Here is a 14288-nt window from a genome sequence, read left to right on the forward strand (position 1 = left end):
TGCAGAAAATAATACAATTGCAGAATTATTATGGGAGTTAATTCTGGCCTTCATCTTCAGATGGTTTGCTACTGTCGCAGAGCCGGCAAAGGATCGTCTGCCTAAATCATCTAAAGGCTGGTGTCCAGGTGAGGTATAAGCAATCAGCCTGCCCCGAGAACCCCAGTGCAATGGAAACCTTGTGACTTGACGTTGGATTACTATCACTTTCCTTACGTCTATTAGGTCACCTCTATCGATATCCAGACTAACGTGGCTCTCAATACTTGCATCATTCACTACCGCCACCAGGAGTTCTCTCATTGGTTCAGCTTGCTGGCGCTGGATCGCCAAATACATAGGGTCTCTAAAGCCTCAACCAAAAATAATCGGTAAGATTAGACGTTGTAGGAATTTCTGTTTTTTTAAAATTAGGTTTCTAGACTGATTTTGTGGCCTTGTACAGTTTTTAATTATGGTTTAGATTAATATTATTATACATTTTTCTATCACTTCATTGGGGAACACCGAAAACCATGGGTGTATGTGCCCCTCGGAGGCCGACACTAGGAAAAGGGAAAATATAGCTCCTCCTCAGTAGTATACAGCCCCCAACCGGTGCCAGGCTGGTCAGTTTTAGATTAGTGTCCGTAGGAGGCAGAAATGAGACTGCACCCAGCCCCGTTTCCACCTACAGAACTCGTTAATTCTGTCACTTGAGTGCATCTTGTCTCTCCTCAGCTACTTTTTTTGTCAGATTCTCCATCTACAAGGAACCACATCAGTGCTCACAGCAGCGGTCCAAGTGCTCTGCTCACCATCCAGTGAAAGTGGATAATAGTGCTCTTACTATTGAGTAAATCAGACCCAGCAGCTACCATGAACCACATGGCTGACAGACAGCAGTGGTCCTAATGTTCTAGCTACTTACTACCCAGTGCGTCAAACCCACCATTTATCGTGAACCACATAGCCCACCACAGCAGCAGTCCAAGTGTTCTGCTCACCATCCAGTGAAACAGACCCATCACCTACCACAAACCACATGGCTGATCGCAGTTGTGGTCCATTTATTCTGCCCACTATCCAGTGGGTCAGATCCTCAGCTACCAAAGACCGTATTGTTGATCCCAGCAGCGGTCCAAGTACTGCACCCTCTATCCAGTGAGTCAGATCCACTATATATCATGAGCCACATAGATGATGGCAGCAGCGGTTGTATTGCTCTGTCCTCTATCCAGTGAGTTGGAGTCACAATTTAACAGGACAATATAACTGCACGCAGCGCAGTCCAAGTGGCCTCGAGCAATGTCATCACCTCAGCTTCCATGTCTGTGGACACTTACCTCTTCTTTTTTAGAAAAACTAGCAATCCTGTCTTGTCATCTTTCCTTTCTGTCTTTCACCTGGACATGGTGGTCTTGCGCTCGGTTTCCTCTTCTTTCCCTCTTCTTCCTTGTTGGAGCTAGCCTTCTGTCCACTCTGTTCCTTCTCATCCCCATTACTAGTTTCTAAGAAATATTGTGCCTGGTCAGAGAGCGTCTCAGCACTTCTTCCTGTCTAAAACAGATTCCACACATGTGATCCGGAGAGTCATCATATTGGTCTTCCGGTCTGGATCCGCTTTGCCGATCAGGACGCCCTTTCTGGGGTTTCGGCTCCCCTCACCTGTGTCCGGGGCTTCTTGGACCATTCCTCATCAGCTCTCTATTTGATAGCTCCCCAGGTCGCTTCATTTTCCAATTTCTACCAAGTACACACTTTTCTCCTTTTTCCTTGGTGGTTTTGATCCTGGGCAGAAAGGTTTTGAAAACTACAGTGTCTGGTTTCCAACCAGAGAATCCCACTTCTGTTTTTTCCATTTTTCTTTTTTTTTCTCTTCCCATCCTTGAGGGCTACTTTGGGATGTCCCATGGTTTCCTTTGTTCCCTAGTGAAGAGATGGAGAAAAGAAAATTTTGGATACTCATGATTTTGATTAGGGAAAAAGCGCTGCATGAAAGCTCTTTTCTTTTTCGCTCCTAATTGGGAGACCCAGACAGTGGGTGTATAGCTACTGCCTCTGGAGGCCGCACAAAGAACTACACTTAAAAGTGTAAGGCCCCTCCCCTTCTGGCTATACACCCTCCCGTAGGAGTACGGGTTCCTCAGTTTTAGCTTTGTGCGCAGGAGGTCAGACACGCACGCATAGCTCCATTGTTTTTAGTCAGCAGCAGCTGCTGACTATGTCGGATGGAAGAAAAGAGGGTCTATACAGACTCCCAGCATGCTCCCTTCTCACCCCACTGTATGTCGGAGGTGTTTGTAAGGTTGAGGTACCCATTGCGGGTACGGCGGCAGGAGCCCACATGCTGATTCCTTCCCCATCCCTTTTTACAAGGCTCTGGGTGAAGTGGGATTTACCGGTCTCCAGGCACTGAGACCGTGCTCCATCTACAGCCCCTGGAGAAGATGCTGGATGGAGCGGAGTACATCAGGGACATGGCCCTGCTTCCTCAAGGTACTCTGTGTCCCCGTGTATTTGGCGCTCACACCGCAGCATGCTGGGTGTTGTAGTGCGCCGGGGGACATCAGCGCTGCGGCGCTTGTGCCATGGCCTCATTCAGCTTCGCTGAAGCAGGCACACTTATTGGAATCGGTCGCGCCGGCCGCTGGGACTGCGGTGCGGCTGGCACTTGTAGTGCGCCGGGGACTTCAGCGCGGCCTGCGCTTTTACGGCGGCCGCGCTGATAACTAGAGTCCCCGGCTTTTGCGGCCTGCTTCTGTTTGTTCCCGCCCCCAGACCTGCCAGTCAGGAGAGGGGCGGGACGCGGGCCACTTCTAGGAACGGTCGCGCCGGCCGCTGGGACAGCGGCGCGGCTGGCACTTGTGGTGCGCCGGGGACTTCGGCGCGGCCCGCGCTTTTACGGCGGCCGCGCTGATAACTCGAGTCCCCGGCTTTTGCGGCCTGCTTCCGTTCGTTCCCGCCCCCAGGCCTGCCAGTCAGGAGAGGGGCGGGACGCTGGCCAAGGCATCAGCGCAGAGGGCTGGAGTCATTTTTACATACTCCAGCCCTCACAGTCGGCACAGAGGGGACACTGTTCCCGCACTTTTGTTTGGTAACTCCCACGGACCGCCCCTCTCCACAGACGCCGGCAGCCATTCCTGCTGAACACGCTGGGCTGCAGAGGGGAGCCGGGGAGACCCAGACAAGGGATTTTGCGCCTCTTACCCGCTATTCAGCGGGCGGTAAGCAGCCCTCAGGGCTCACCCCCTCTTGTGCCAGTACTAGTCTTAGTATTTTGTTACTCCAAATACTTGGTATTACTTAGCGCTGGTCCCCCTTTGGCTATAAACTCTCTCACATTGCAGAGAGCCAGCAGCATGTCGTCCGTAAAACGCAAGGGTGCCAAAGCACAGACATTATATGCTTCCTGCACCGCATGTGGGACTTTTCTACCGGCAGGCTCCACGGACCCCCATTGTGTGCAGTGCTCGGCCCCTGCGGCGCTTGCACAGTCGGGACCTCTGCTGGACGTGACCCAGGGTGTACCACCTGTGAATGCTGTCCAGGTGACAGGAACTGAGTTTGCAGCGTTTGCTGACAGAATGTCTCTCACTATGTCACAAATTCTGGACACCTTGCGAGCTAGGCCTGTACTTCAGGCCACGGACACTGTGCAATCATTGCCCCCTGGTCCCCCTCAGCTCAATTACCAAGCTCCGGGACGGGCATCTACACCTCAGGGTGAAGACTCTGACTCGGACGATGGCCCCGGGCAGCCTAAGCGGGCTCGCTATGACGGGCCTTCACATTCATCTCAATGGTCAGGATCCCAGCGAGATGAATCTATGGGTGATGAGGCGGACGTAACTGATCAGGATTCTGATCCTGGGACCGCTCTCAATCTAGATACACCAGATGGCGACGCCATAGTTAATGATCTTATATTTAACATCAATAAGATGTTAAATATTTCCCCACCAGCTCCTCTTGTAGAGGAGTCAGCTTCGCAGCACGAGAGAATCCATTTCAGATATCCTAAGCGTACATTAAGCACTTTTCTGGACCACGCTGACTTCAGAGACGCAATCCAGAAACCCCACGCTTATCCTGAAAGACGTTTTCCTAAACGGCTTAAAGATACACGCTACCCTTTTCCCACTGAAGTGGTCAAGGGTTGGACCCAGTGTCCAAAAGTGGATCCTCCAATTTCCAGGCTTGCAGCTAGATCCTTGGTTGCAGTTGAAGATGGAGCGGCACTTAAAGATGCCACTGACAGGCAGATGGAGCTCTGGCTGAAATCCATCTATGAAGCGATTGGAGCGTCATTAGCGCCTTCTTTTGCGGCCGTATGGGCACTCCAAGCTATCACGGCCGGGCTTGCGCGAGTCGACTCAGTCACACGTGCATGTGCCCCGCAGGTAGCACCATTGACCTCGCAAATGGCGGCATTCGCGTCGTACGCGATTAATGCTGTTCTTGACGCTACAAGCCGCACGGCAGTGGCGTCAGCCAACTCCGTTGTTTTGCGTAGGGCCCTGTGGTTGAGACATTGGAAAGCAGATTCTCATTCCAAGAAGTGCTTAACCAATTTGCCTTTTTCTCGTGACCGATTGTTTGGAGAGCGTTTAGATGAAATCATCAAGCACTCCAAGGGTAAGGACTCTTCCTTACCACAACACAGACAAAACAAACCCCAACAGAGGAGAGGTCAGTCTGGTTATCGGTCCTTTCGAGGACCGGGCAGGTCCCAATTCGCCTCGTCAAAAAAGACTCAAAAGGACCAGAGACGCTCAGATTCTTGGAGGTCTCAGTCACGCCCAAAAAGACCAGCCGGAGGAGCCGCTGCCAAGACGGCGTCCTCCTGACTTGCGGTCTCCGGTTCCCACACCCGCGGTCGGTGGGAGGCTGTCCCACTTTGGCGACATTTGGCTAGCAAGCGTCAAAGACCGTTGGGTGAGAGATATTCTGTCTCACGGGTACAGGATAGAGTTCATTTCTCGTCCGCCAACTCGTTTCTTCAGAACTTCTCCACCACCAGACCGAGCCGATGCTCTGTTGCAGGCGGTGGCCGCTCTAAAGGCGGAAGGAGTGGTGACCTCCGTCCCTCTTCAGGAACAAGGTCACGGTTTTTACTCCAATCTGTTTGTGGTCCCAAAAAAGGACGGATCGTATCGGCCCGTCCTGGATCTAAAGTTGCTCAACAGACACGTAAAAGTCAGGAGGTTCCGGATGGAATCCCTACGCTCCGTCATAGCCTCAATGTCTCAAGGAGATTTTCTAGCATCAATAGATATCAAAGATGCGTATCTCCACGTGCCGATTGCACCAGAGCATCAGCGTTACCTACGCTTCGTCATACACGACGAGCACCTACAGTTCGTAGCGTTACCTTTCGGTCTGGCAACAGCCCCCCGGGTCTTCACCAAAGTCATGGCAGCAGTAGTAGCTGTTCTGCACTCGCAGGGTCACTCGGTCATCCCGTATCTAGACGACCTGCTTATAAAGGCACCCTCTCAAGAGGCATGCCAACACAGTCTGAAGGTGGCGCTAGACACTCTCCAGACTTTCGGGTGGATTATCAACTTTCCAAAGTCTCATCTAACCCCGACCCAATCTCTGACTTATCTTGGCATGGAGTTTCATACTCTATCAGCGATAGTGAGGCTTCCACTGGACAAGCAGTGCTCGCTACAGACTGGAGTGCAATCTCTCCTTCAGAGCCAGTCGCACTCACTGAGGCGCCTCATGCATTTCCTAGGAAAGATGGTAGCAGCAATGGAGGCAGTCCCGTTCGCGCAGTTTCATCTGCGCCCTCTCCAATGGGACATTCTGCGCCAATGGGATGGGAAATCGACGTCCCTCGACAGGACTGTTTCCCTCTCTCAGACTGCCAAGGACTCTCTACGTTGGTGGCTTCTCCCCAACTCATTGTCACAAGGAAAGTCGTTCCTTCCCCCGTCCTGGGCAGTGGTCACGACGGATGCGAGCCTTTCAGGGTGGGGAGCGGTGTTTCTCCACCACAGGGCTCAGGGGACGTGGACTCAGGAAGAGTCCACCCTGCAGATCAATGTTCTAGAAATCAGAGCAATCTATCTTGCCCTGCGAGCCTTCCAACAATGGCTGGAAGGCAAACAGATTCGGATTCAGTCGGACAATTCCACGGCGGTGGCGTACATCAACCACCAAGGGGGAACACGCAGTCGCCAAGCTTTTCAAGAAGTCCAGCGGATTTTGACGTGGGTGGAAAGCAGAGCGTCCACCATATCCGCAGTTCACATCCCAGGCGTGGAAAACTGGGAAGCAGACTTTCTCAGTCGCCAGGGCATGGACGCAGGAGAATGGTCCCTTCACCCGGACGTGTTTCAACAGATCTGTTGCCGCTGGGGGACGCCGGACGTCGATCTGATGGCGTCACGGCACAACAACAAGGTCCCAGTTTTCATGGCACGGTCTCACGATCACCGAGCGCTGGCGGCAGACGCCCTAGTTCAGGATTGGTCGCAATTCCGTCTCCCCTATGTGTTCCCACCTCTAGCATTGTTACCCAGAGTTCTCCGGAAAATCAAGTCCGACTGCCATCGAGCCATACTCGTCGCTCCAGATTGGCCAAGAAGGTCGTGGTACCCGGATTTGTGGCATCTCACGGTAGGCCAACCGTGGACACTACCAAACCGTCCAGATTTGCTGTCTCAAGGGCCGTTTTTCCATCTGAATTCTGCGGCCCTGAACCTGACTGTGTGGCCATTGAGTCCTGGATCCTAGCGGCCTCAGGTTTATCTCAGGGAGTTGTTGCCACAATGCGACAAGCTAGAAAACCATCCTCAGCTAAGATCTATCACAGGACGTGGAAGATATTCTTAGCGTGGTGCTTGGCTCAAGGGTTTTCTCCCTGGCCATTTGCATTGCCAATTTTTCTTTCATTCCTGCAGTCTGGGCTGGAAAAAGGTTTGTCCCTTAGCTCGCTTAAGGGTCAAGTCTCCGCACTATCCGTATTCTTTCAGAAGCGCTTGGCACGGCTTTCTAAAGTACGCACGTTTCTCCAAGGAGTTTGTCATATCGTTCCTCCTTACAGACGGCCATTGGAACCCTGGGATCTGAACAAGGTTCTCCTTGCTCTCCAGAAGCCGCCTTTCGAGCCTTTGAAAGAGGTTCCCCTTTCTCGGCTTTCACAAAAGGTAGTTTTTCTTGTGGCGGTCACGTCTCTTCGAAGAGTGTCCGAGCTGGCGGCGTTATCTTGCAAATCTCCCTTCCTGGTGTTTCACCAAGACAAGGTAGTACTGCGTCCAATTCCAGAGTTTTCTCCCAAGGTGGTTTCCTCCTTTCATCTCAATCAGGATATCACTTTGCCATCTTTGTGTCCGCATCCAGTTCACCAATTTGAAAAGGGTTTACATCTGTTGGACCTGGTGAGAGCACTCAGGATTTACATTGCTCGCACGGCGCCTCTACGCCGTTCGGATGCGCTCTTTGTCCTAGTCGCTGGTCAGCATAAGGGATCGCAAGCTTCCAAATCCACCCTGGCGCGGTGGATCAAGGAACCAATTCTTCACACATACCGTTCTGCTGGGCTTCCGGTTCCATCTGGACTAAAGGCCCATTCTACCAGAGCCGTTGGTGCGTCCTGGGCATTGCGGCATCAGGCTACGGCTCAGCAAGTGTGCCAGGCGGCTACCTGGTCGAGTCTGCACACGTTTACCAAACACTATCAGGTGCATACCTACGCTTCGGCAGATGCCAGCCTAGGTAGACAGGTCCTTCAGGCGGCGGTGGCCCACCTGTAGGAAGAGGCTGTCTGACAGCCCGTTCATGTGGTATCTTTTTACCCACCCAGGGACTGCTTTTGGACGTCCCACTGTCTGGGTCTCCCAATTAGGAGCGAAAAAGAAGAAGGGAATTTTGTTTACTTACCGTAAATTCCTTTTCTTCTAGCTCCAATTGGGAGACCCAGCACCCGCCCTATTTGTTCTTAGGGTTTCGTTTTTCGGGTGCACATGTTGTTCATGTTGTTTCTTAAGTTCTCCGATCTGGTTATCGGATTGAATTTGTTTTTGAAACTGTTATTGGCTTTCCTCCTTCTTGCTTTGGTACTAAAACTGAGGAACCCGTACTCCTACGGGAGGGTGTATAGCCAGAAGGGGAGGGGCCTTACACTTTTAAGTGTAGTTCTTTGTGCGGCCTCCAGAGGCAGTAGCTATACACCCACTGTCTGGGTCTCCCAATTGGAGCTAGAAGAAAAGGAATTTACGGTAAGTAAACAAAATTCCCTTCTTTCCTATAAACGGTGATCAAATCTACAGTAGAGTAATAGAACTGATTGTTCACAACGCCTTCTCTCTCTTTATAGCATATGTGGTCCTATTATTAGAGGGGTTTTCTGGTTTTGTAAAACTCCTCTTTCCCAGCTGCCGTTTGCTGTAAAAAAACAAACAAACTAAGCCTTACTCACCCTCCCTGGGTCCAGTGCTGAGTTTCCACTATTGCTCCTGGTGTCTTATTGCCTGCATTGCTGACGTCACTGTGACACTGCTGCAGACAATCAGTGAGCTCAGTAGTTCTTTCCAAGTTGATTGCATGAGTTGCACAGAGCCGCTGAGCTCAGTTACATGACATCCGCGCTGCAGACCATAGTAGACACCAGTGCAGCAGCAGAGACTCTGCACTGGACCTGGGGAGGGCAAGTAAAGCTCAGTTACTTAAAATAAAACCCCTTTAACCGCTTAATGACTTTTAATACGTCAAAAGTCGTGTCCCTGCCTTTGATGCCGAGCCTGCATCATTCCCCACACATGACTGCTGATTTAATCAGCCATCATGTGCCTCTACAGCCATGGTTGGATCGGAGATCTGCCCGCGGCTGTTAACAAGTTAAATGCCGCTGTCAGTCTCTAAGAGTGGCATTTACCACTCGCCAGCAGGTGATCAGAGCGCCGATGGGTGGTCATGACGGCCAGAGATCAGCTGATGACCCCCATAGCTGTCATTGTTTCTCCTGTGAGACGGAGGTCATTGGAGGTTGTGAGTTCTGCTATACACAGCAGTGCTAACTCACTGCTGTGTATAGCACAGTGCTCTCCCCTTCCTTTCTTCATCTGTGAGGGGAGTCAAGAAGCCACCACATTATTATTATTATTATTAATAATAATAATAATAATAATAATAATAATATTATTATTATTATTATTATTTTATTCTATTTATTATTATAGCGCCATTAATTCCGTAGCGCTTTACAAGTGAAAAAGGGGTATACATAAAAACTAGTACAACAATCATTAACAGTAGAAAACAGACTGGTATAGGAGGAGAGAGGACCCTGCCCGCGACGCGAGGGCTCACAGGCTACAGGGAATGAATGGGTGATAGTACAATAGGTGAGGATAGGGCTGGCTGCGCAGTGGTATACTGGACTGAGGGTGATTGTAGGTAGTAGGCTTGTACACACATGTTTGCCATTTCTATCTCTACTTGTAAAAATCGCATTTATTTATATTTTCAGGCTGTATATTTTACATGATTATTGCCTTTGTTTTATAGAATTATATTTTTTTGTTATTTCAGACCACTTCCTGTGATTTTAGCCCCAATAATTTTCAACTCCAACATCTCAAATGTCAATGTGTCTGTCCAGCTTGATGAAGCGCAGCCCTTTGCTGTAGGATTTTCATCTGTTTCACTGGGTACGTCCTGTTTGGTCGCAGTTACCCATCTTGTCTGGATCTCTTTACAGTTGAAATGGAAATTCTTGTGTAATGAGAATAATAATTTCTGGTTTATTTTAGAGTTCAAGCATCTGCGCACACAGAATCTCCACCAGAGGGCGCTACTCGCTGTCAGCAATCTGTGCTGGAGAGTGGGCAAGGATTCTCATATCCAACAAGCCCTGCATCCACCAAACACGCATGTGTGGGGCGAGGCTTTTGTGCTTGATTCCTTTAGCTTACAGGTAAGAAAAAAAGTAAGATTTGCATCCTCTGAATGTCTATTCTGGATTATTTGTTTCTATGCTCTTGAACTTCAAATTAATAAGATTTACATTACAAGCGCTCGGAAAATTAATACAGCACACACGCTTAGTATGGTGTACTCAAAGAATTCTCCTTTATTCGTATATGTGACCAGTTTATATAGGGTCACAGACAAAGGTTAAGGTCCCTCTGAACTATGCACCAATTAGAGCAGTAGGGGCGAGAACAGAAATGTGAACCCACCCCCCTTCATCAGTGTTAGCTGAGCCCTCTGACATCATTAGCTATAAGACATGATGGACACTAAAAGAACAAAATGGATTATGTTCTCTCACACATGCAATTAAGAACATTATATTGAGTAACTAGTTTTTTCTTTAAGAAGGCGCCCATGTTTTGCTAATCCTGAATTATCGGACTTAATATTCAGTTATTTTCCACTGGAAATATGGATAATAAAATTCGATGCTGTGGGAAGAGTTTAATGAATATTTATTTTGTAAATATTAGCTAAACTTAAATTTATTTTTCTTTATCGTTCCTTTGGGAGACCCAGACCATGGGTGTTTAGCTTCTGCCTCCGGAGGACACACAAAGTACTACACTAAAAAGTGTAGCTCCTCCCTCTGAGCTTATACACCCCCTGGTAGCCAGTCCTAGCCAGTTTATTGCTTTGTGTCAGGAGGCACACATCCACACATGCATTCTCATCTGATTTGTTTGACTTTTGGAAAGAGTTTGAAGAAAAGCGGGTCCATGTCTGGACTCCCGGCACGTCCCTTCCCACCCCACTGTGTCGGCGGTGTTGTTAAGGTTGATTTACAAGGCTGCAGCCTTACATGCCGCGCTCCTTCACCATCCCTTCTGGGCTCTGGCTTGAAGTGGGAGCCAGCACGGTCTCCATGCCTGGCAGGTGTCCGGTCTCCATCCACAGCCCCTTGAGGATTCTGTTGGACCAGAGCACTCATCCCCAGGGACATGGCCCTGCGTCTCAGCAGCTAAGTACCTGAGACGTTTATGTTGGGGGTCCCGGTTCTTTATTGTAAGGGGAGAGTATGCTGTATGTGATTGTTTTAACTTTTCCGGCGGGTTCTCTAGCTTTTGCCTGAGAACCGCGCCGATGGTGCCTGCTTGTCGGCCTCGCCGCTTAAATTTAGGCCCCGGCTTCGCCGGAGGCCTAGTTTCATTTTCCTGCCCTCGCATGTCACTCATGCAGAGAGACAGGTTCGGCTCCTCCCGGCGGCCGTTCTACACAGGGGAGGGACACTCCCCACTGCTGGGGCGTCCCTCCTTCCCTGCAGGTCTCTATAGCCCTCCAGTTCCCGCTCTTTTATAGGAACGCCCTCTTCTCAGGCAGAGTTCACTCTGCTCTGGGACATCCTGCATTCTGCATCTCTGCTGAGGTGCTGCGACTGGGGGACCGGGCTTCGGGATCTGGAGGGCACACAACACTGCGCTCAGCGGTCTGGTAAGCCACAGCCGGTCTCCGGTTGTGGACCTCTGTATATTCTCCCTGGGGTTCATTCTCTGCAAAGCCCCCACGCCAGCAGCATGTCTCACACAAGGAGCAAGGCTCCAAAGCTTTATTCTACATGCACTGCATGTAAGCTCCTGCTGCCTGAGCCGAGCACCTATCTACATTGTGATGTCTGCTCTAACTTGGCGGTGCCACAGCCTGGAGTCTCACCCCCAGTGGTCTCTCAGGCTGCTGCTGCTGCACCTGTGACTGAACCCCCGGCCTGGGTAGAGTCCTTTTCTAGGTCCATATCCCAGTCATTTGCTGAGTCCATGGGACTTTTGTCCAGGACTTTGATGAATATGCATCAGCCTCCCTCACAGGGTGCCTCTAATACTCTTGACAGAGGACTCCTATCCTCTGACCTCCGTCCATCGGAGCTCACGGAGGATTCATCATCTGATCCCAGACCCCGTCCTTCTAAGAGAAGGCGCAGGGTTTCCTCCCCCTCCCCATCCCACGGCTCTGTCTCAAGAGCTGACTCTCAAGATGAGGAGGATGCCCTCACTGGGGGCTCGGAGGCTATGTATCCCATCGATTTCTCTGAGGGTGACTCAGATCTTAGTGATTTGATTGCTTCTATTAATTCTGTGCTGGATCTCAATCCGCCAGTGTCAGAGGAGCAACTCTCTTTGGCAGAAAAACATCAGTTTACCTCGCCTAAGAGAGTGAAGAGTGTGTTCTTTAACCACTCCAGTTTTCAGACCGCTGTGACCAAACCCAGGGCCTGCCCTGACAAACGCTTTCCAAAGCGTGGTTCTGATGACCGGTTTCCATTTCCACCTGAGGTGGTCAAGGAGTGGTCTCACTCCCCAAAGGTAGACCCTCCGGTGTCTAGGCTATTAGCCCGGACCGTTGTGTCGGTGGCTGACGGCACCTCACTTAAGGATTCCACTGACCGTCAGATTGAGCTTCCGGCCAAATCTGTGTATGAAGCTGCGGGGGCCGCGTTTTCCCCGACTTTTGCAGCAGTGTGGGCTCTCAAAGCCATCTCTGCTTCTCTAGAGGAGATGCATTCCCTCACCAAGGAATCTATGCCTGAGATGGTTACCTTAACTGCTCAGGCTTCAGCTTTTTCATCCTATGCCATGTCTGCCATGCTAGAGGCTGCTCACCGCACTGCGGTGGCTTCAGCTAATTCTCTTGTTATCCGCAGGATTTTGTGGCTTCGAGAGTGGAAGGCAGATGCTTCTTCCAAGAAGTTTCTTGCTGGGCTCCCTTTTGCTGGTTCACGGCTGTTTGGTGAACAGCTGGATGAAATCATTAAAGAAGCTACTGGCGGGAAGAGTACTTCCATGCCACAAACCAAGACCAGGAAACCCGCCCAGGGTAGGAATCAATCGAGGTTTCGTTCCTTTCGTTCCTCCAACTGGTCATCCTCTAAGCCTTCCGCCTCGTCCGCTAACTCAGCCAAGGATCAGAAATCCAACTGGCGCCCAAAAGCGCGTCCGCAGAAGACCGCAGGAGGTTCTGCCACTAAGGCAGCTTCCTCATGACTCTCGGCCTGCTCCAGCCACGTCCTTAGTCGGTGGCAGGCTCTCCCACTTTCGCGACGCTTGGTTAAAGCAAGTCTCCGATCAGTGGGTGAGAGACATCATATCTCACGGCTACAGGATAGAATTCTCTTCCAGCCCTCCAAACAGATTTTTTCTCTCAACTCCCCCCTGCTCCAAGGCCGCCGCCTTCTCGCAGGCCGTGGCGTCCTTGCAGGCAAACGGAGTGATTGTCCCAGTTCCCGCTCAGGATCGGTTCAGAGGTTTTTACTCAAATCTCTTCCTAGTTCCAAAAAAGGACGGTACCTTCCGGCCCATCCTGGATCTCAAGCTTCTCAACAAGCATGTCCGGGTGCGGCATTTTCGCATGGAGTCTCTGCGATCAGTCATTGCCTCTATGACCCAAGGGGAGTTCCTGGCGTCCATCGACATCAGAGATGCCTATCTGCATGTGCCAATCGCAGTGTCACATCAGCGTTGGTTACATTTTGCGATAGGAGAGGATCATTTCCAATTCGTGGCTCTCCCCTTCGGGTTAGCCACGGCCCCTCGGGTATTCACCAAGGTCATGGCGGCAGTGATTGCGGTCCTGCACCTCCAGGGGTTAGCAGTGCTTCCTTATCTGGACAACCTTCTGGTCAAGGGTACATCCAGCGCAGACTGTCAGCGGAGTGTTTCGCTCACTCTCGCCACCCTAGCCCAATTCGGGTGGATTGTCAATCTTCCCAAATCCACTCTGACTCCGACCCAGAGTCTCACGTACCTAGGGATGCAGTTCGAGACTTTGCCGGCACTTGTGAAGTTGCCCTTAATCAAACAGCAGTCTCTCCGGCTAGCGGTGCGCTCTCTCCTGAGGCCCCGCCGTTATTCCCTCAGTCGCCTGATGCAGGTGCTGGGTCAAATGGTGGCCTCCATGGAGGCGGTTCCCTTTGCCCAGTTCCATCTGCGTCCTCTGCAGCTGGACATTCTCTGCTGTTGGGACAAGCGTCCTTCCGCCTTACAGAGGTTAGTGGCTCTGTCGCCACGGACCAGGAGCTCTCTTCAGTGGTGGCTTTGACCCCTCTCCCTGTCCCAAGGGCGCTCCTTCCTGACTCCGTCCTGGGTGATTCTCACCACGGATGCCAGCCTATCCGGCTGGGGAGCGGTACATCTCCACCACAGAGCACAGGGCACTTGGACTCCGTCCGAGTCAGCCCTTTCAATCAATGTGCTGGAAACCAGAGCTTTGCTTCTAGCTCTCCTAGCCTTTCACCACCTGTTGGCGGGCAGGCACATTCGAGTCCAGTCAGACAACGCGACAGCGGTTGCCTACATCAATCACCAAGGCGGGACACGCAGCTGCCTGGCAAT

At 51.1% G+C, this 14288-nt stretch overlaps 1 protein-coding gene across 1 annotated transcript in view; it reads left to right on the top strand.

Annotated features, from left to right (window-relative positions):
* BLTP2 (bridge-like lipid transfer protein family member 2) overlaps window positions 1-14288 on the top strand; it is a 193338-nt gene that overhangs the window by 45468 nt on the left and 133582 nt on the right. Inside the window, exons 10-13 of the mRNA XM_075335259.1 lie at window positions 61-128; window positions 226-371; window positions 9523-9641; window positions 9744-9907. Coding sequence (XP_075191374.1) covers window positions 61-128; window positions 226-371; window positions 9523-9641; window positions 9744-9907 — 497 coding nt within the window. The remainder of the gene's footprint in view (window positions 1-60; window positions 129-225; window positions 372-9522; window positions 9642-9743; window positions 9908-14288) is intronic.

This window comes from Anomaloglossus baeobatrachus, chromosome 2 (assembly GCF_048569485.1).
Source record: "Anomaloglossus baeobatrachus isolate aAnoBae1 chromosome 2, aAnoBae1.hap1, whole genome shotgun sequence".
In the NCBI taxonomy this organism is placed as follows: domain Eukaryota; kingdom Metazoa; phylum Chordata; class Amphibia; order Anura; family Aromobatidae; genus Anomaloglossus; species Anomaloglossus baeobatrachus.